At 35.2% G+C, this 23661-nt stretch overlaps 1 protein-coding gene across 5 annotated transcripts in view; it reads right to left on the reverse strand.

Moving 5' to 3' along the window:
• SPATS2L (spermatogenesis associated serine rich 2 like) overlaps positions 1-23661 on the reverse strand; it is a 226332-nt gene that overhangs the window by 94689 nt on the left and 107982 nt on the right. For 2 of the 5 annotated variants that reach the window (XM_031960227.1, XM_031960225.1), the window contains exon 2: positions 5200-5261. In XM_031960227.1, the coding sequence (XP_031816087.1) occupies positions 5200-5238 (39 nt within the window). In that variant the 5' untranslated portion in view covers positions 5239-5261. Of the gene's footprint in view, positions 1-5199; positions 5262-6340; positions 6508-22624; positions 22833-23661 lie in introns of those variants that run through there. The other 3 variants (XM_031960224.1, XM_031960228.1, XM_031960226.1) reach the window with 3 other exon arrangements.

Below are 23661 nucleotides of genomic sequence, written 5' to 3' on the forward strand. Positions count from 1 at the left end.
ACACACTCACACACACACTCAAGTCCCCTGTTAACTTTCTGCAGCACTGGATACTATTAACCATTACCTATTTCTTGATAATTTTTGAGCATCTACAACATTTCTGAACCTGTCTTATTGTTCCTTCTTCATCTCTAAAGCTTTATCTTTAGTTTTCTTTGTTCATTTTCATTTCTCTATTTTTTATCTGGTTAATGCGATCCATTGACATTAACTGCTTCCATGATTAACTTTATGCAAATGACCCCCAAGTGTATATATTCAGACCCAATCTTTCTCCTGAACTCCATTCTTGAATTTTCAAAGTGCCTTCTGGTTCTTCATTTGCTTACCTTTCAAAATACAAAATCCCTCATATGACTAAATGGACACTCCTCAAAAATCTACCATTGTTATCTATGTCAATTCAGATTTTTCTTAGGAGTCTCCCAAACAAAATACTATCAAAAAGACTACCAAACTGAAGGAATACAGAGCTGTGCTGACGCCATTGTCCTATACCTGTGAAACCTGGACAGCACACAGGTGCCATGCAAGGAAACCGAATCACTTCCATTTGAATTGTTATAGGAAGATTCTGAAGATTATCTGGCAGGACAAAATAAAAATAGCAAAAAGAGAGGAAGAAGGAACAATAAGACAGGTTCAGAAATGTTGTGGATGCTCAAAAATGATCAAGAAATAGGGAATGGTTAATAGTATCCAAGGCTGCAGAAAGTTAACAGGGGACTTGAGTGGGGGGGGGGGAGGGGGAACCTTTGTATTTGCCACTTAAAAATTGACTTTGTTTCATTGGAAAGATAGGCATGAAAGCCAGATGTCAGGGAGTTGAAGACCAACTGGGTAGTAAAGATGTGATAGCAACTACTTTTAAAAACAAAAAATACCAGATACTGAGGGCCTTTCTCAAACTAGACTGCCAAGGATTCCAACTCTCTGCAGAGAGCACAACTCCACCGGGCTGGCCACATTGTTTGGATGTCAAATGTGTGCTTGCAAAAAATTTTATTTTATGGAGAACTCACAGAGGTCAAGCACTCACAAGGTGGTCAGAAAAAGCAATACAAGGTCTCTCTTAAGAATTTCAGAATCGATTGTATGACATGGGAGACGCTGGCAGGACTGCCTAGCATGGCTTGCTCTTCAAAGTGCTGTGCTCTATGAGCAAAGCAGAACTGAATTAGCCCGAAAGAAATGTGAGATGCACAAAATTAGAGAAGCCGCCCCAAATGTTCATGGGGACCGTCTGTGTCCGACCTGTGCCAAGAGCACTCTAAGCTCATGTTGGTCTGAGCAGCCAGCTGCACACACTGTAACAGAACTCTAACATAGTGATGTCATTTTGGTGCTCTTTGAGAACGAAGACAACAACCAACCATGCCAACCGTCCTTGAAATCGGAGGTTCCCCTTTGATTCATTCTCTCACCATATCTAATCAATTTCAAAGTCCTGTGGATGTTAAAATTTTGACTTCACACATATCATTGACATCCTTCCTTTCTATCCCATGTAAACTGCTACTGATCTAATTCATGCGCTTATCACCTGTAACCTGGACGACTGAATGAAACTCATAATTGATTATTTCCCTTCTTGTTTCTCCCTTTTCCAGTTCTTAACTCACAAAATGCTAAAAAAAATAATCATTTTAATGTACAGGCATAAACTTTTCATTTTTCAGCTCAAAAGCCTTCAGTGTCTTCTTTCTTCAAAAAGAATAAAATACAATTTTTTTAGGCTTCAATTAAGTGCTTCCACAATACTCACTGTAAAATGGGGTATTATAATAATAGCACTTAAAATCTCAGAGAATTATTGTGAGGATCAAACAAAATAAAATTTGTAAAATGTTTTGCAAAACTTAAAGCACGATATAAACATTAGCCGGTATTATTATTTCATTTAATTATTAAATTAAAGTGGGTGTTATTACTATTTTGTATATGGGGAGACAGACAGAAATGTGTCTTGTTCAAGATCAACTCAGTTATCACAAACACTTCTCTAGACTTATTTTACACTCTTCTTTCTTTTGTGTACTGTACTTGCCTACCAGACTCAACTACTTACTAGTTGTTGGTCTACACTATCTTGCCCTCTTCTAACTCCATGCATTGACATACAAAGTATTAGAATCAGAATTTCAGACTTGGAAAAGGGGCAACTGAAACCCTCTAAGCTATGTCTGAAAAATAATAATCTCCAAGACATACCTGACAAGAGTTCATCCAGCCTTTCAAGTGCCAGAGAACCCACTACTGCTTGAAGGATATTATCCTTAATTTTCAAAGGAAGGAAGCAGGAAGAAGTGGCAAAACAGATCAGTGAGCATGATTTTAAAGCTTAGCGAAATTCTAAAACATATTATTAAAGGAATAATTTCTGAACATTTCAAAAGGAAAGTACTGAAAACTAAAAGACAGCATGGCTTCATCAAGTATAGGTCATGTTAGACTAATCTTGTTACTTTTCACAAGAGGGTACCTGAACCAATAGGTCAGGGAAATGTTTCGAATGTATTACTAGAGTTCAGCAAAGAATTTGAAAAACTCCCATAGTATCCTTGTGGAAAAATGGATTGATGAGAGCTAGATGACAATGTTTGTAGGGGATTTCAAAATTAGTTGAATTATTGGACCCCAGTACAAATAAATAAAGAACTGTTAGATATGAACCCAGAGGGAGGTTTCTAATCAAAAGCTTTAGGGATGTGGAGTTGGTCTTTTCCTGTTTGTTTTATCAGAGAATTGGTAGAAGGCATACTTATCAAATTATCAGATGGCATAAAACTAGAAAGCATAATTGGCACTTTGGAAGACAAATAGAATCCAAAAAATCTTGCCAGGCTAGAAAAAATGAGCTCAATATAACAAGGTGAAATTTACCAAGAGGCAAGGACATATACTGGATAGTTTAAGTAAGAAAGTTAGAAAGAACTCTGCTCAAATTCTACCTCAGACATTTAACAGTTTTAAATGATTCTGGTTAAGTCAATTAACCTTACTTATGTTTGATTTTATCATCTGTAAAATGGGGACAATAATAGTATCTGTTTCATAGAGTAGTTATAAGGAACAAATGAGATCTTTACATAAGTGATTTATAAATCTTAAAACCATAATCATCATCATCATTATCACTTTCATCTTCATCATCATTCTCAGCTAAGATCAATACAAAATTCTCTACTTGGGTTTAAATAATCAATTTCACAAGTCCAAAACTGTGACTAAATAGTTCCTATGAAAAAGATTTGGGTCTTTTAGCACATTCCAACTCAATATTAGTGCTTAGCATGATCTAGCAGCATGGCTCTTTGAGACTACAATGAAAATAGCATAGCATCCAGAATACGGGAGAGAGGGGGAACAAGAATGTATTAATTATCTATGTTGTACCATGGATTGTGCCAAATGCTTTACAAAATATTGTTTCATCTGTTTTGTGATTTTACAATCAAAGAAACTAAGGCAGATTCAGGTTAAGTGACTTGCCCAGGATCACACATTGTCTAAGGTTGTAACTCATGTCTTCCTGAGTCCAAGCCAATCAGACTCTGTTCATTGCATCACCTTGCTGCTAATGTGAATTTTCCCTTTGTGAAATGATATTTAGAGAACTGTATAAGAATGCAATGACAGGCTGAAGTACATCCAAGAGAGTGATCAGAATGATACCTAACAGAGCCCATTGTTCGGATGATGGAAATGAGAATGCTCAGTTTGGAAAAAAGAAAATTAGGGGAAGGGCACAGGAAGGCACACTAGCTTTTTCAGATGTTTTAAGGGTCTTTGTATGAAGAGCTATTCGATTTGTTTTGCTTGGACCTAGAAGGTAAACTACTGATTTTAGAAAAAAAGTTTCCTCCTAACATTTCTGAGGAAAGCTAAAATGAAATGGTCTGCCTCAGAATATAAGAGGTTTCTTACTTGAGGTCTTCAAGTGAAGAGTATATGAGGACTTGCCAGGAACACTTGTTGTTCGTGGGATTCTTGTTTGAGAACAGGTTGGACCAGATGGACTCTGTATTCCCTAGCACTTTAAGAATCTGTGACAACATAATCAGATCTCAGTGGTATGGCCTGGTATGTGATAAAAACCAAAAGAACAGCACTTGCAAAGATGATAAAAGAGAGATTCAGAGAAAATGAAGGGTATTGTGGGTTGGAGTACATAGCAAAGACTTTACACAAAAGATAAGATCTAATGTAGGTTTTAAAGGACATACAATTAAAAATCAACAGTAAGGAGGGAAGAATGGAAAAAACAAATAGAGTACAGTCATAGAATTCATTTCTCATAAATGAAGGCTTGGGGCCAAAAAAGTCTCATTCACAGGGGAAGACTTTTGATTACATTTAATTTATTTAATATTATTAAATACAATATAATTTTAAATTATTTGAATTTAATTACATTTCCCAGGCTAAACATGATCACATGGTATGGCGCAAACAACTTTTGCATATTTGAATGGGTAAGAAGGTTCTGTCATTTGAGAAAACTAAGATGCACAGGTGCAGCTATGCTGGTACTTGGACACAGCCACATCCCATTCTGGGGCATGTGGGGCTCTAGCCTGCTTAACATGCTCGATATTCAGTTGGAATTTTTTCCCAGATTACTCTGCAGTTCATTACTTTTTTTTTTTTTTTAATGTCCACCTTAACTTTTGGACCTCCTAATGCCTAATTCCTGGTTATCTCTATGAATAACTATTTCTTAGTAAGCCACTCATTTTCTAAGACCAAATCAAAGAAAGGCTGCAAGCTAGAGGGCAGCAATTTGCTTGGATGAAACCAATGGTAAGAGGAGAAGTGAAGAATTTGCTTCTTTTTCAACACTTGGAATTTGTGGGAGCTATAGAAATTTGAAAATGATGGTAAAAAGTGCCTCATAAATGTCAGGAAATAAGATATTTGTATTTTTCCCCATAGCATGCAGTAATGAAAAAAGCACAAGACAAGGATGCAGCAAAAATGATTTCAAATACTGGCTCTGACTTGGAGAAATCATTTAATATTTTGCCTTTCAGTTTTCTCAGCCACTATAGCACATTCATTTGTATACATACATATATACATACATACTTACACACACATGTATATGCATGTTATACATTGGGCACATGTATATATGAAAGGATATATATACAATGGGATTCTTGAAAAAAATACATTATTATTCCTTTATCCTACCTTTTCCTTGATATTCACATGAGTGTTGAGTTCAGCCATTTTTCTCTTATTATAAATAAGACCTATAAAGAAGAAAATAGAAGAAAGTTTAACTTTACAATGTTAATTTCTACATGTTATACTTGTATTTTCCCCTCATACCATGGTATAAAATTTCCTTCTGCTCAAGGAATAAATATTTCTTAATTTTTTTAGATTAAAAATGCTTCAGAATTAAAGCTTTACTTCAGATATGCTCTATAAACATGTTGCAATAACTCTTATAGAGGACATAGTCACTTTTATTCAGATTGTATGGAAATGAAACTAATAAAGATAGATGGACATAGATCAAAATCTATTTCTTCATATTCTAAACATAAAAAAGAGCAGAAGTGAGAGGAAAATGAGTATGGAGCTAAGATTTTACATATTTATACTGGCTCAAAAGAAAATTAAATTCATATTTGTCATGACGAAAATGTTTTTTATTAAGTACCTAATTCATTTAATAATCATTCCATGTGTATTTGTGGGCTATGTAAGACTATTCTAACATTACAGAAAGAGGTGGTCTCTGAACACAAGGAACCTAGTTACAGTGCTACACAATCGTTACAATGCTAGTGCTAGAATTTGAATAATAAATACAATGTGAAAACCAGGTAAACACAAAAGTTTCTTACGCAGGATGCTTTTCTTCCAAACCTCCCAATATGAGAGGTCTAGCTCACATTACTAATAGTGAACTATTTTTTAATGTAAGGGGTATAGTTCTATTTTCCCTCTGCTTAATTATCCAAATTCTCTCTGCCCTGATATCTTTATCAGGCAAGAACACCTCTTTGGTTGAGCTACAGAATCAATTGACTGATCAATGAGCATGATATATGATAAGACTCTTTATCCTGAAGTATGAATCTCTGAATCAAGGAAAAAAGAGCAAGTGGCAAATCACACAGGTTAGACAACTTTAAAGAGTTTTATAATGTGAATGATTTCTAAGTTCCCTAGTCAAGAGACATCCAACCCAGGGGTGGAAAATCTAATCTTGAGACCAGAGGATTCTAGTTTGAATCAAACCCCTGAGAAGAAATTGCTCTTAGGAGGTGTGGAGGCAGAGGTGGAGTTTCACACGATTTCTCCTCTCCTTTCCACTGACCATATCCCTGGAGGAGAGCACAGAGGAAATAGCGTTCCCAACTGAGAGTAGAGAGACACACTGGTAACACATGGGCACAGGCAGGTATAGGAGCACAATCACCAAGAGAGGAAGCAGCTTCAGGGAGTGTGACTCGTGTGGCAGGGAGACTGTTGGATTTGGAACTTTGAAAGGCACTGAACCTCAGAGCCCAGAACCTTAAGGAAAACTTTATGAGGACTCTACAAAGGAAGGAAAGATGACTAGTGTAGGAGTTAGGCAGTTTTTCACAGATTCACGTAGTCTTTGCCTGTGTGTCTATTAATTGCATTTTAATTTGAGGCCACTTTTTCCAAGGACCATGTGTGTGTCCAAAGGGACAGCCTGCTCCGCTCCAGATTTTTTTTTTGGCAGGATTTTTTGTGCCAACTGTTATTCCTATATCATCTTATTAAATATCTCTGATAAGAATTAATTAAGTCTATTGTTTGTTAATCAATAGGAAGTACATCTATCGGAGATCATGAGCAACTGTACTAGAAAGCTTGATTTCTCAGGGTTACCTCTAAAATTCTAAATACATAATCAAGTTAGTACACAAGCTAGTCCACTGATCAAATAGAAGTTGTGGAAGAAGCACCTGGGGAAGTACTCTATGAATATCTAATCTAAATTTGTCACAGATATGGAAAATCACTGCTAAGCTTTTTTTTTTTTTAATGGTTTTGAGCTCCTTTAAGCAAGGACTAACAGACTTAAAATGGAGAAACATGATTTATAATGCAGGGGAAAGATAACTAGAGAGGTCAAAATAGTTGTCCACTAGACATATTTAACATTTTATCAAACAACAATTAAGTAATGGCTTTGATACCCATTTCTGTAATTTTTTGCAAGCTTTTTCTATACATGGTTTTCTTAGGGAGTACAAGAATACACTTTAAGCAACAGATAAATATTCTCAAGTGATCATAGAATGTAATTTCAAATCCAGTTTTTTTGCCCCTACGATGAGATATGGAATATACAACTTTTTAATTCTGTTACCACTCAATAAACACTTTCCAAAACAAGAATTTAAAGAGGAATTTTACTTCATAATGTTATCTACCAGATATAGTGGGCCTAAAAACATTGTAGGGTTTTTTTTTTAGCATCTTATTTCCCCTTTTTTCACTCCTTTGTTTCTTTCACTGCAGAGACAGAAATAGATCTTATAAATTTGTAGTAGATATGGGATTTTCTTTGTTATATTCATTGCCACAGAAAAAAAGTCATCACTAAGTAGTCTGCCTGTTGGTAATAAGATAGTCCATATTTATCTATATTGGTCTTTAGAAAGCAGGATTATTCATTAGTGGTCTATCAACCAATGAATGGATATCTTGTTGAAAGGAATAAAATACTCCACTCTTAACACTCTCACTATAAATGAAACCAGAAAAAAATTAGAAATTACAGCTAAACATAAAGATGCTCACAGGTTCTCCTATGAAAGGCAAGAATAATCCATAATATTATGGGACACTTGTTCATCATGTATACCATACTCATGAAAAGCAGTTGCAAAAAGATTACCCTGAAAATTTATTTATTATTATTAAAATTTATGCAGCAACATCTGTTGCTAGGGATAAAGAAGTAGATAAATTCTACAACGAATTTGATAAGAACATCTAAATTGTCAATATTTAATATTCATTGATTTCAATGAAAAGGCAGGCCATGGTTAAAGTTAGTTAAAATGTTAGAAGATGTGATTCAGAAAGTAATAAACAAGAGAAGTCAAAACTATACAAAAGTTTCACACATATTCATGAATTTTTTTTTCTGAGAAAAGAGTTGAGAGACTTGAACACGGTAAGCACCAAATAGCATTACAAAAAATTTAAAGGGTTATATTCTAATGTTCAATCAGCTAATGAGTACTTATTATGTATCTTGTATGTATCAGATATTGTGTTGAGGATGAAGAGAAATAGTAAATAGCAGTAGGAGTAATTTGTGAACCAGCTTTTTATATATATTGTCAGACTATTTATATTAAAGAATAAAATTAAAACCAAACTAGAAGATTACAAACAGGAAGCTACTGTGCACAAATGAGGTGAAAATAGGAAGTAGGATAAAAGAACAATTATTTAAACCAACAACATTCAAACAACTAGGTGGTGCCTTAAGTAGCATGTCAGGCCTGGAGTCAGGAAAACATCATTCTGAGTTCAAATCTTGAAGTGAACTCAGATGCACTTACCAGCTGTGTGACCCTGGGCAAGTAATTTAATCCTATTTGACTGAACTTACTCAACTATAAAATGAACTAGAGAAGAAAATGGCAAACCACTCCAGGATTTTTGTCAAGAAAACTCCAAAAAGGAGTCATGAAGACCCCCAAACGACTGAAAAACAACTAAACAATGACATTTTCTGAAGGAAGTTTAATTGATATGAATTAATTGCCACAATAAAGGGACCAAAAGGGCTTAGAAAGCTCCTTGGCCAACAAGCTCTCCCTTCTTGACACACAAAAAGATAGGGAGTTAAGGAAATTACTGTTTTAGAATATAGACTCATTTATAAAATTTTATAAAAGAACATAGTGGAAAGTCATGAGCAATATTGCTTCACAAAATAGAGAGAAAAAATGGAAATAGCTTTATATGAAGCTTGGTAAGCTACTAGGCTAAGCAAAATGATCACAAGAGCACTTTAAGATTGATAGAAGAGAGAATAATGAAAGGAGGAAAATTTTCAAATTCCTTGAGCAAAGATTTTTTGAGCAAAGATCTTTACCAATGACAGAAGAACTACTGCAACTTAGACTACCATCATATCTTCAATATTCTGCATGAAGAAGGAATGGCACTGAAGAAAATCAGGATGAGAAAAGCTGTTAGACGAGATCAATTATTTGCAGAAGTCATCCCTCATGCAGTTGATGCAGTTTTGAGAGCACTGAGGGTCAACTATTTATTGGCAATACACAGAGTATTGGCAAAGAATAGGCTATGAAAAGCTTGGGGGAAAACTCATATGTTAATATTGCCAAAAATATGTCAACTGAAAAAATACCATTAACTGTGCTCAATCTTCTTTCCCATCTCTATAAAATTTTATTAGACTTCCTGCACATACATAAAGAACATTCATAAGAGATAAGAGAAGCTAACAGGGCAGGCTTTTGCAAACAATATTCTATAGTGATACAAAATCATGGTTTTAATTTTTTATATTAAAAAGGTTTTTATTTGGTAGAACAAATGACCACTTTAAAGCCTTTTTCCAGAAAAAATTCAAGTATATGTCAAAATCATAGATGAATTCTTGAAAGATATAACAGAGATAACTGGTGAGCAATCCTCTGATTATTAATATCCAGTGTGTCATAAAACTCTTGTCAAAGATTTTTTGCCACTATCATGGAGGATGTCCAGCACAGGGTCTAAAGGAAATAAATTTCTTATAGATGTGTGAGCTTCCATAGATAACTTTGTTGGCAGATAACTATATGCTATTTTAGTAAGCCTAGAACATTTTAGAATTGCTGAAATGAAACCCATAATTATTTCAAAGATTTTAGCCCAACTATACAATATGAAAGAACCAAGTAAGTGAAGAATCCCTATTGTCCAGACCGATACATGGCTGAATAGACAGATGGTTCACCAGTAGATATATTTTGGGCAGATAATTCATCTGAAATGGGCCTAAAATTGAACAGGAGTAAGACTGGGCTAGATTGAATTTGGAAAATTATACAGTGCTTTTAATGATCACAATATTCTCCCTGAAACAAAACCCATTTTAAAAAACATCAATAGACCATTTTAAAAACATCAATAGGCCATTAAAAAAAAAACATCAATAGTCTTTTAGTAATGCCCAATATGGCTGTGAGTCAAGGAATCCTGAAGAACTAAAGTTGAAGCTTACTTAAATGGCAAAGGAAAGACATTTAATGGCTATAAATAGGATGAAGAATATTGCTAATTAAAATTTTTACACAATAAATGACATAAAAGATTAAAAGATTTGATTTTGAAAAAAGTCAGAAATATATCATCAGAAAAGGAAGTGGGTATAGGTCACGTAGTAAGAAGCAAGGATAACAGCTGGGCTGCCCATTTGATCCATTGGTACCTACATACTTTTAAGAAATCTTGAAGAAGGGCCCTAGCATGTTTGGTGGACCCCCTGTGGAGGACTGAGGGGAGAACGTGGACAAATGTGGCACTTGATGAGAAGGCATAGATAAGTTGTAATCTGTACCACCACAGGGAATATCCACTTCAATGAGGATAGATTCCCTCCAAGTATCAAAGCAAGGTAACTCTCAGAGGCAGAAATAATTTATTTTTAGAGTCTTCAAAGTGGTCTACATACATCCTGCCTCCCTGGAGATAGAAACTCTGTATATTCCCTACCCATACAGTCAGCTCTTTTTACACACTCCATAAATAATCCTCTTCTATTTAGTAGACGTTCTGCAAATAACTCCTTCCTAAAAGGAAATTCCATATCTTCTACCTTGGCAGGTGGGAAAAAACAACCAACTTAGCTATTAAATAGCAGTTGGCATTTATCCTCATCTACTTCTACACTTGATATTCAAAATGGATTCTACTTACTTTCTGATATCTTTTATAGTCATTAATGGTGTATAATATGAAAAAAAGTAGGGAGAGAGAAATAGGAGTGGGAGGAGAAAAAATATAAAGAATATCTTAGTAGATGTTTCTAGAGAATAAAATAAAAAAAAACAGAATCAATCTTATGGATATTTTGCCTACATATTGCCAAAGATCTAGACATTTCACAACATGTAGGTGATTTTTTTTTCTTTTTTACTTTTTATCTTGAAATTTTAGGATCATGAAAAAATAATCTGAATTTCTCTATACATAGCATAAAGAAAGGTATAAAGGCTGCTCCCCCCTGTGTGCTATCACATATAACCAAAAACATCTGAAAAGCTTGGTCACCTTGTTAAAAAGACCTTGTGAACTCCAGGGCCTTGTCCTTCATAGGATTGCATAGACAGGTCAAAGGGAGTTGGACTAACTGAATCTGCAGCAGTCTAATTTAGCTGTTACTACACTAGCTGTTATAAGGACATTTCAAAAAAAATTTTAGGTGGCACTTTTGATGGGCAAGATTTAATAGGGCCAGTGTGTTCCTTGAAATGGGATGTCCCAACCCACGGGAAAATCATGGAAAGATTTTCAAGAGACACAGGGATTAGAGGTCAGAAAGAACTGTTCTGTCTATGTATGGATCCAAATGCTGAAAACCACTCCTGTGGCTGGGGATTAGAAGTCTTGGAGGGAAAGAGGACAAAAGGGGTTCTACCTGTTGTTCATAAAATCACCTTAACATAGAGGGTACAGATGACACCTGCTGCATTGTTCCTAAGGTGAAGACTATATATGAAAAACTCAAATATTTGGGAAAGTGAACCGGTCAGTAAGTTGGGAAAGGCACTAATTTCCCCATGTATATAGCATGCTATAATAGAAAGACCCTTGTGCACTTGAAATCATAAGACTTGATTTTCAGTCTTGGTTATGCTATTAACCTGCTGAATGACCTTGAAAAAGTCACTTAACTCTCCAAAGTTGTTTCTTTAGTTATAATATGAGAATGTGATGGGCTACATGATCTCTAAGTCTCCTTCCAGTTTTGCAATTCCGTCATTCAATTGTTTAGGGTTTCCCCTCCTCAAATGCTTGGAGAAGAATGCATCTGACATATAATGTTATCTCATCATACATGGCTTTAAGTGCTGTATTTAATTTCTCACAATGCATCTCTGCTGTCCTGACAAACCTATTTCCATAAATAGTCTCAAACTCAGATATCTAGTCTTTTTCTTTTGAAGAGAAACAAAAGGGGTAGAAAATTCAGTATTACAGTATGTATTCAGCATCTATGTATATGTCCAGGCAAGGGAGGAGGAAGGAAGAAATGCCCCTTTCCTTTTTAATTTTATGCTTACCTTTTTTTTTTTAAACAATGGGCAAATTTTTACACTACAAACTCAGCACTTTTACCTCCTACTCTATAAATATGCCTACCTCATTTAGTAAACATTTTGCAAATGATTGAGTCTCAACAGGAAACTCCATTTTCTCTTCTCTGACAGGTGGAGAAAGAGGTGTGGAAAGGAGAGGATTATAGAAAAGTGGTCAAAGAATACTAACAGTTTTCTGAAGAATAAATGAAAATGACCAAAGGGAAAAAATGTGTCCCAAATCACTGATAATTCATAATGAAAATCACATCTCTGTGGTTTCACTCCTCACTCAGGAGACTAGTAGACAATAAAATCCCCGAGTAATTAAGGTTGAGTAATTAATGTTGCAGGGATTATCAAACAATAGACAATTATACAATATTGGTTGAGCTTCAAATTGGTTCCACACTTCTGCAAAGAATCAGAAACAAGTGAGAAAGGCAACTAGAGTGATAATATTCAGATACCATGAAAAATTTACCCCAAAAGAGTCAAAGACAAAAGAAAATCTACCATTTATATGAAATTACTTGTAGCAGAATCTTTCTGTTTGCAAACAACTGGAAATAAAGTGAATACCCAATATTTGGGGAATCAAATTATGGTATGTGAATGTAAAGAAATATTACTATCATCAGAAAATATGAATATGAAGAATTCATAGAAACTTGGAAAGATGTGTATGAATTGATCATAGCTAAATAGAACTAAGGGAATAAAATAATAATACCTAGCCTTTATATAGTGCCTTAAAATTTGCAAAGTGCATGATATGTAATCTCATTTAATCCTTAAAACAACCTTAGGAGGTAGGTGTTATTATTCCTGTTTTACAGAAGAAATTGAAGCTGACAGAAGTTAAATAGTTTCCCAGGATCACACAGGCAGAATTTGAATTAAGGTCTATTTGAGGGGCAGCTTGGTGGCCTAGTGGATAGAGCACCAGCCCTGAAGTCAGGAGGACCTAAATTCAAATGTGGCCTCAGACATTTAACAATTCCTAACTGTGTGACCCTGGGAAAGTCATTTAACCCCAATTGCCTTGGGGGGCGGGCGGAGGAGGGGGGAATAGACCTGTTTGACTCCAAGTCTGGAGTTCTATTTCCTATGCCACCTAACTTTCAGTCACCACAGTAGAAAATAACCACAAAAGATAAAACATAACATTAAAAGATCTCAGGATTCAGATTACTGCAATGTTTTGCAAAAATCTCCAAAGAAATGATAAAAAACAAAACAAAACAAAACCACACCTCTCCTCTCAGTAAATATATATAGTACTATAGGCAAGAGTGTGATGGCAAATACCTAACAACCTGGATCTACAAAAAAATTAGATACAACATAATTTTAAGCTTAATGGGGTGAGGAGGGGGAGGGGGCAACCAGGTAGCACAGTGGATAAGAGCACCAGCTCTAGAATTAAGAGAGCCTCGGGTAGTTTCAGGTACAGCGTCAGCCATTTACTAGCTCTATAACTCTGGGAAAGTAATTTAATGCTAATTAAGTGTAAGTATGTATGTATATACATGCTAATTGCCTCAAAAAAAGTTTAATTTGTATTATTATTAATATTTTTCTGTCACTTTCTTAAGTCTAAGCAATAAACAAAACAATAAATCAAATCTTGATTTGTAGTATTTGCCATTTTTTGAGGTATAAATGCTTACACGAAAAATTTATTGGCTCTGAGCCATTTGAGCTAGTTCCAGCATACCCTTGCCGATTGGCATATGCTGTCAGACAGACATCAGCAAACATGAGAGGGAACTGCCTCTGCAGAGGACCTCAATACAAGTTCCTGAGTGATCTTAGATAAATTAGTTAAGTCGTGTAGATCTCAGTTTATTCATTTGTGAAAATGATAGAGCTGGACAAGATCATCTTTGATGCATATCTTGGTTTGTTTTTCCTAATTGCATTTCTCTGTTATTAGGCAGATTTCTATTGTGGGGATGGTATTGGCCAGTAAGCCAGCGAGGTGGCATCTGGGGCACTGGACTTGGAGTTAGAAAGATCTGAAATCCAAATCCTTCCTCAGATACTCTTTAGCTCTAGTCTGGCAACGCTTTAATTTCTCTCAGCCTCAGTTTCCTCAGTTGTAAAATGCTAATAATAATAGCATCTACTTCACAGAGTTGTTTTAAAAATTAAATGAGATGGTATGTGTGTACACATAGAAACACACAAATATCTTCCAACAATGCCCTATATACGTTAGTTATTATTTGTTACTAATTCAAATCAAATGAAATATAAGAAATCAAGTATTTAAGTGACTTTATTGGGTCAATACAAGGGACTTGTCTTGGCAAAAATGTGAATTAGCAGAAGCATTATGTTCCCTGCTAGCCACTCAAAAGGATTCCAAAGTTCCCTTTGGGTACTGATCCACATTTCAGATTATTTTTCCTCCATTAACATTTCTCTGTTACATCAGGGCCTAGGGCTACTCCCTCAGGTAATCTCATTACTTCTCTCCCTAAATTACTAGAAACAGGTAAACAGCTGGGCATACCATTTCTGAAAGGATGCCAACTCCTAAACGAGATATGAATGTTGTGAATTTCAGGAATGGTGGCAAGTGAATAGGAATGAGGCATGGGGAGGGAGTGCAGAGAGCCCTTCCAGGGCTTCACAATGTGGAGGTGGCTGGCCATGGCTGCCTAAAAGAGGTGCTTGCTTCACTGTTACTGTTGAACATTCAGATCTGACCTCATAACAACCATGAAAGATGTCTGATTTCTGGTGAAAATGACTATTATTGGAATGTTTGAAACCTTCTCAATTAACCAACAAAGGATAAATTGAATGTATTCAACTACAACTACAAAAAGTCCTTATCTATTAATTTAAACAAAATTGAGATGTCTAAAATAAAAATCAAATCATGTTCTCAATGTAATTTTAATGAGTCAAGATGATTTAAAATATTTTTAAACTATAATTTATTTTTCAGTAATGACATCATAATGTAATTCACATCTGATTTTCACATATATTCTTGGGGGAAAAAAATCTTAAAAATCAGCAAAAAACCTCTTGGTTCTTAATTCATATGTCTTGAGATTTCATTTCATTTTAGAAATATGTATTCTGTAATCATAAAAATCTATTTTTATAAAAATATAGCAAAACTTAAATAAAATCAACCTTATTGTTTTGGTAAATCATCAAAATGGTTCTCCCTATTCCCCTTTTCTGTATTTGTCAAGTTATTAAATGAATAATCCATAAATGTGGATATATTTCATATACCCACAAGCTCAATTTATAAAAGTGAATGATGTCCTAATTCTTACTCAATTCAAATCAACAAATGTTTATTGAATAACAATTATGTTCAAGGTAGTATTTTAGAAAGAAGATACAAAAATAAATAAAGCCTAGTATCTTGTCCTTGAGAAGCTTACAATCCAGTGAGAGAGACACAATGTAGATACAAATGACTGTTATTGAGGTAGGGTGGTATAAGTCTTAGAATCAGAAGACCTAAGTTTCAATCATGACCCCAACACTCAATTGTGTGACCCTGGACAAACTAATTACCTTCCCTGAGTTTCTGTTTTCTTATCTGCAAGATGGGGAAAAAACTACTTTCGCTGCCTAGCTCAATTGTTCTTTATAATCACCAAAGTGCTGCATAAATGGGAGCTATTATTACCATGAGGTTTTGTGTGCAATGCTTGGTAATGTTACCTGGCACATAATAGGTATTTAATAAATATTTGGTGAGTTTAACTAACTTACCTTATTAAGAGCTTAGTCTTTCTAAACTGGTATTCTTTTTGTTACAGAGGCTATACCAGGCAGAGAGTAAGCTAACAATGTGTGCAAAGCTACAGAAAGGGGAATATATGCAAGATCAGCTCAAAGTAAAAATCCAAACTGAAGTGTTTTCTATTCAAAGATTTTATTTAATATAAGTTAACCCTTAAACTTCAAGGATGTATGATTTTGCCTAGGTACCTAGGAAGTCCTTCCACACTAATGCAGATCATAGACTCATTAGGGCTTAATAAAAGATCTTCATGAGGTAATATGATTATCCTGCAGCTAAACTGGTGATGAGCCTCTTCCAAACTCTGCTAGGCAGATCCTTGGGTGAAAGACATACAGCCTATGATCAAGCCCCTACCTGGGGTCTTTTCAATTTCCTGACATCTTTCTGAGCTTATACTCCTTTCTCATGACCTTTAAGAACCTAAGGTTTTTTCATGCCATGATAAAGCATCAAAATAGAACTTTATGAAAGTATCTTAGCTAACGGCAATCAAAAGTTTTGTTGGCTTATTTCAAAAAGAAAAAAAATTTAACTTAAAATATAAATTTATATAACTATGTAAGGGAGAAATGATGGAATTTTCAGACATTCAATTAATAAATCCAGGGAAAGATAATAAGGCAACACAATTCAAAAATATGAGTTTTCATTTGCTTTCATTGTTTCCATAGAGGACTATTTTGAGTGGGACTTTTGAAGGCATATTTAGAGATTTCTAGATTTCAGCTGTAACTTTTGGCATCTCTCTTCTTCTATTCAAGCACTATCTCCCTTTCCCTTCCTCTTTTACTAAAGATGTATTCGGTTGGTAGTGTCTAATACCTATTCAGTGTTTCTGAAACTACCCTCTTAGTTTATAGTTCATCCCCAAACTGCTGTCTGAAACCTTCTTGTATTAAAACAGTGGAAGGATATAAATGGAGATTGAATGAAAACCTTCCTGTCATTGACCAACTAGATATCATTCAGACTCAGATCAGTCAGCAAAGGTCTTACTTGGTGGTATGTACAGGTTTTTTTTTTAAATGTGGTATAAGAACTAGTGAAAATTATTAACAACTTAGCCAGGTAGGGACATTTGTGGGGAGAGGAAAAAAGATTATTTTCTTTCCCTTAAGAGAACCCTCAAAATCATGTGATGATAGTGAAAGACAGGGAGGAAGATATAATAGTCATTCACAGATTCCTTCTTTTTAACTTGGTGCTGGTTCAACTGCTTGACTTGGTCCTCAGAAATTATTTTTATGACTTTGTATTCTTTTGGTATAAAAGAAAATATTTATTTTCAGTTCAATTTTTTAAAGTACTTTTTTTCTGAATTGTGCTGTGTGACTTGCAAAGGGAAAAAAAACCTAATAAGTATGAAATACTGATATTGAGCACTTTAAAATTCTTGGTCAACTGGCCAACTTTTCTTTTTAAGCAGATCCACCAGCCATATATCACTTTTGAACAAGTTTTGATGTAAAGTAATATATAATATTTTTGTGAAAGAATTATGAGATAAAAGGCTATGAAAAAAAAATGTTGGAATCTCTTTTGTTTAAGCTTTGGAGGCTTTTTTTTTTTTTGCTGAATTTGACAATTAACTTAAATACTGGGGAGAGCTGAGAGCTTTCCAAGCTGATTCTTTTTAAAGTTAATGGGAAGAAGTAGGGGGAGAAGGTAATAAGCATTTATCTGTGTCTATGATATGCCAGGAAACCATACTAAGCATCTTTCAAATATTATCTCATTTGAACTTCATAACAAGGAGGTATTCCTACTATCTGTATTTTACAGTTGAAGAAACTAAGAGACACACAAATAGATTTAAAATTAGGTTGTCCTGACTCCAGAGCTCTTTCCACTGCATTACCTAGCCACCTTTAGTGATTATTTGATCCAACCTATTCATTTTATAGATGAAGAAATTAAAGTCCAAAGAGACCATTACAAACTTTTCACCAGGAGAGAATGGTTGTTCACACCTATAATCCTTTCTATGAGAGAGTCTGAAGTTGGTGGATAACTTGAGCTCAGGGATTGAGCTGCAGCTCATTAAGCCAGTTGGGTACCCAACTAGCCAAGTGGAGTTAACCAAGATGGTAAGCTTCTAGCAGTGAGGACCATGAGGCTGCCTCAGGAGGAAAAGCCCAAAGCCCAGATTGGAAATGAAATATTGTCTTTATAATACTAGGATGAGTCAGATTCACAGGATCAGAGAATTTCAGATATGGAAAAACCCTCAGGGTCACTTAGTCTTTTTTTTTTTTTTTAACCAGGCTTTTCTTTTTTAGATTTATGGCAAGTTTTGAGTATTTTTTAAAAGAAGAATCAGCTCATTAAGGACACTGGTTAATACAAAGAAACAAAAACAAGAAAAAAAACAAAACAAACCCATTTCTCACAGCATTCTCCAAACAGATTTTCTTTATGCTTACTAGCTTCAGAGAAGAAGAGGAAGTAGTAAGTTTCAGATTTAAAATTAGCAAAGTGATCCCGGGAGTATTTCCAACCCAGTGGTTAAAAAATTGAATGTGATCATGTCTACATGCTGAAGAGCAGAATAATGGAGGATATGTATTATGTTAAGGTAAGCAGTTAGTAAAGAGAGTGCCAGGCCCATAATCAGGAAGGCTCATCTTCCTCGATTTACATCTGAGTTCAGATACTTAATAGCTCTTTAAAGCTGAGCAAGTCACTTAATCCTATTTGCCTCAGTTTCCTTATCTGTCAAATGAGATGGAGAAGGAAAAAAACAAATCACTCCAGTATCTTTCCCAAGAAAACTATAAATGGAGTCATTAAGAGCCAGACATGACTGGAAAATAAAAAGACTAGTGAGCCAGAATAGTCACACACACACACACACACACACACACACACACACACACACACGTTAATCAGAAGATATTCCAAATCATCAAGCATACTTCTGCTCTATAATTCTTTCAGTCCCATCAGCACAAATACAATTTCTACGAATGGCCTACGATGGAAGGGATTTGAGAAATCGTTTCCTTCCTAATTTCACAATTGAAAAAAAAACTGATGACTCAATGTCAATAACAATTTTTTTTAAGCACAATCTGTTTTACTTTCATTTCTCTAAAAAGAGAGTGCTTAGTTTTACTTTCTGGTTTTCCTATATTAGGTCACTCCTCCAGCCCTACCTATGACCTCTGTGATCCTCAGCAATTCATTTACCATTTCAGAGTTCTAGATAACTCTCTAAGCCTGTAAATTACAAAGAACATGTCACTTGCCCATGGAAAATTGCCAGCCCCATTATCCTCATCAGAGAATTTCTTTTCACTGAGAAACCAATGATCCTGTCCCAATCGTTATATATTTTTTAAGACTGGTGGTATAGCACAGTGAAATTTCTAGTCAGGAACTCCTACTTTCAAATATTGCTAATGTTAATTAGCTGTGCACCAATGGGCAAATTATCTGACTTTTCTGAGCCTTGTTTCTTCAGCTATGAAGTAGGGATAAATAATATAACAATATCAATTTCAAATTATTATTAGGCTAAAATGAGACCATTCATATACTTAAAGCATTTAGATTTACAAGTTTAGTAGCTTAATTTAATGTTCTTTAACTAATATCTTAATTTAAAATGTAATACCATGACACTTTTGGATTACTCTAAATAAATTTGATTATTCAGTCATTTTAGTCATGTTCAACTCTTCACCCCATTTAGATTTTTCTTGGCAAAGAAGATATTAGAGTAGTTTTCATTTCTTTCTCCAGTTCATTTTAGAGATGAGGAAACTGAAGCAGTTAAGTGACTTACCCAGGGTCACATAGCTAGTACGTGTCTGAGATCACATTTGAATTCAAAGGTCTTCTTGACTTAATAATGGCGTGCTATCCACTGATTATTATTTATAAGACTACTCTCCAACAACTGTTCTGAAATGGAGTAAACTAGCATAATTAGAATATGATTATGTGATGTTATTAACTGTGAGTTTTCCTTTATCCAAAAAACAGCTTGAGGCTGCATGTTAATTTAAAAGTACCAGGATGTTATAAGCTTGTAGTTCTAGCAAATTCAGTATATAACTTCTAAGGACAAATGTTAGGAAAATCCGTGGTTTAAAATCCTTCCTCTTTATGTTTTGGGTTCAAAGTATCTATGGGAAGAAAAAGGGAAAAATGATATTTTATTTAAATGGGTGTTTAATTGTCAATTCTTGTTTGAAAAGTCCAGCACCCATGGATAGATAAAAACATCCATTCCTTTAGGATATTACCTGAAGAAATCTGGGGCAAGAAATGCAATATCATGACAGTGACCTTTTGAGTAGAACTTTTCAGTCACCAGCCTCTGATGACCTTCACTGTAGAGGCTGCTGCATAGGAATATCTGGGCAGAACAGTGCAGTAGCGGTAGTAGTAGCATCAGCAGCACAGAACTAATTTTATTGCCTACCCAACTTTGAGCTTCTCATTTGAGTCTTGGCAACCGATTATGAATTGAAGTTCATATTACCTTTTCATAAAGTACCAAACCAACCGTGGTTCAGGATGCAAATGGAGGAAGAGAGCAAAGGACACTGAAGATAAATAAAACAGAATTTAATGGCTGGAAGCCAAGAAAAGGGAGAGAGAGTGAAAAAAGAAAATGGAAAGCTTTATTTGCATTGATCTTTGTCATGATTTTTTCCATTTAATATAAAATTATTTCATTTTGAGGTTTCTGACATCATAAGAATATAAAGAAATACCTTAAAAGAAAACATAATCTAATATAAGCTAATACCTGACTAGGCTTTTTATTGCTTTGTAGACAGGAAGTATTTTTCTTTAAAGAAAATATGTAATCCCACAGAGATGTGAGTGTCCCAGACCAAGCTGCAAGTATCCACCTGTACTAGTAATTCTATTATGCCTGTTTCTTCAGGCTACAAGAACGACTTTGAAGTATGTCCATCTCAAAGAGGTTTTGTATCAGGAAAAGTGCCCTAAACTATGTAAAAATTAAAAATGCATAAGAAGGAACTCTGCACTTCTTAGATAAATAGATTAATTGTTGTTGTTCAGTCATTTCAGTCATGTCCAACTCTTAGCAAGTGCATTTGAGGTTTTCTTTGCAAAGACAGTAGAGTGTTTTGCCTTTTTTTTCTCCAGGGTTAAATGAATTGCCCAGGGTCCTATAGCCAGTAAGTATCTAAATCCAGATTTGAATTCAGTCTTCCTGAATCCAAGTTGGGTGCTCTCTCCATTGCACCACAGTTGCCTTATAAACAAATTAGTAGCTTTCAATATAACCTGTGTGACTTAAGTAAATCATTTAACATTTCTGGGTCTCAGTTTCCTCATGTGTACAATGAAATACATTGTACAGACTGAAAATAGATGAATCAGAAAGTTCTCCTACCTACAAATCTATGGTTTGCAATCTATATAGTAAACAAAAAGACCATAATTAGGTGCTTATCATATGTTACTACTCTTGTGGAATTTGCATGTAGAATTTCCTCAGTGGGAATTTCAACAAAATTCCACACATAAGTTTATCTCACATGAGAAACAATCAAAAGTCTCTTCCTTAAACCTCCCAGGACTCACTACCTCTTCCCCTTTTCTGCCACCACCTCCCTGTGGGAATCACTGCAGAACAAATGGGCAGTTTTTATTAATACTACTAACTTAATAAAATATAAAGTTAGGCATCTTAGAATACAATTGGGACACTTTTTTTTAATCTTACTTCCTTACAATGTCCATTTTATTTTATATAAATACAAAAGTATTTATTGATTTTTGAAAAGATTAAATAGAATTTTGCACTGATATAAATGATAAACTCTAAGCCTGGCAAAGATAAGCCCTTTTTTGCATTGTTGATAGAAAGTTATTCATTCATCACAGAGTAAAAACCTAAAGAAACGAACTACAGTATGGCCTGCTACATCTTTGGGTCACATTTCCTTTGCAAAGTGCTTCTAAATTTATAATATGGGAGATATGGGAGAGAACTCTTCCTTATTACATGAAACATTGGGTGAATTTCTTAAGAGTGAGAATGAAAGTCAGTGCTTCCCCCCAAAACCACAATTGTCTTAAGTGTAAGAAACACTGAATTCTTTCAAATTGTAGAAACACTGACATGTAATAAAGGAAAGTAATAATAATAGTTCACATTGAATATTTTCCTTACAATAATTCTGAGAGTAGTGGTATGCATTATTTCATCTCTGTTTTATAATGAAAAAACAGGTCCAGAAATGTTAAACCCACAGAATTCTACCTCAGATCTTATCATTTCAAGTCCAATCCTCATTTTTCTTCACCACTCTGCTTCTCAATGTAAACAGAGGAAAGTTTTGGCATTAGTTACAATTGGGCCTTATTATCTACACCGACCCTTCTCATGATGACAAATTTCTTCCTCCTTTCCCTTGATCTTTCATTATTTTCCTGTTCTGGGAGGAAGGTGGCAGGGGAGGGGGGAACAAACCTAAAATAGTCCACCCCTTTTAGAATTGAAATAGAAGTCCCAACTTACGTTTTGTAAGTCTCCTTGTTTTCAAAGCAGAGTTCACAGGATGTGAGCTTGGCTAATAGGGTCCTTCGTGGGGAGCTGGCTCCTTGTCTCTGTTTCAGTCCCTGAATCACTCACAACCCAACGGTGTGTAATCAGAGAGTAAGTGGAGCAGGTGGGGCCAGAGAATGAGGTAGGTGGCAGGGCCCAGGAGGGGCGGAGGCACCAGCTGTTTGCCAGCAGCCAAACCACCTGAGGCTCAAATGTACCTGCCACCTCCTGAGATGCTGCTGTGTGCTCTGTGGGTAATAAGTTCACAAGGTCCTTGCCTTGGGTACCTGGCACCCAGGTTTAATGGAGGCAGAAGCACTCTGGCCCCTGAGAATGCCTGAGTTCCACACACTCTCTCAGAGATAGCAAAGGCGGAGATACACACTGCAGCTTGTAGTTTGTCATAGTTCCAAAGGTCAGCCTATAAAAGGCTCCTAATCACATGGCTGACTTATCACCCACATCACCACGATAAAGCACTTCATTCCTTAAGGAGGTATCATTTTGTAGATGTGGGTACTTCCTCCTCAATGCAGATTACAACCATTCCATAACTTTGTCTATGTTTTATATTTATGAACTATATATTTTTGTAGGCTGCATAGAGGGAGGAAAAAAATCCTGGATTCAGAGCCTGAAAACAAAGGTTCAAATTTCTGTTCTGCTATTTACTATAGGTAAAGCTTGGACAAGTCATATAACCCCCTTAGGCCTCAATTTCCCCATATGTTAATTAAATAAGGAGGTTGAGCTAGATGATTCTCAGGTGTCCTCCAATACTAAATTTATGACATGTGTACATGTTTTCTGTCAATAGAATGAAAATTCTTTGAAGAACATAAATTCTCACTTTCATATTTGTAATCCTAGCACCGAATTTGCCTTTATTAAGTAATTTCAGTCATGTCCAACTTTGTGTGACCCCATTTAGGGTTTTCTTGGCAAAGACACTGGAGTGGTTTGCCATTTCCATTGGGGTTTTCTTGGCAAAGATACCTCTTCAGCTCATT

Source organism: Sarcophilus harrisii, chromosome 3, assembly GCF_902635505.1.
Source record: "Sarcophilus harrisii chromosome 3, mSarHar1.11, whole genome shotgun sequence".
Lineage (NCBI taxonomy): Eukaryota > Metazoa > Chordata > Mammalia > Dasyuromorphia > Dasyuridae > Sarcophilus > Sarcophilus harrisii.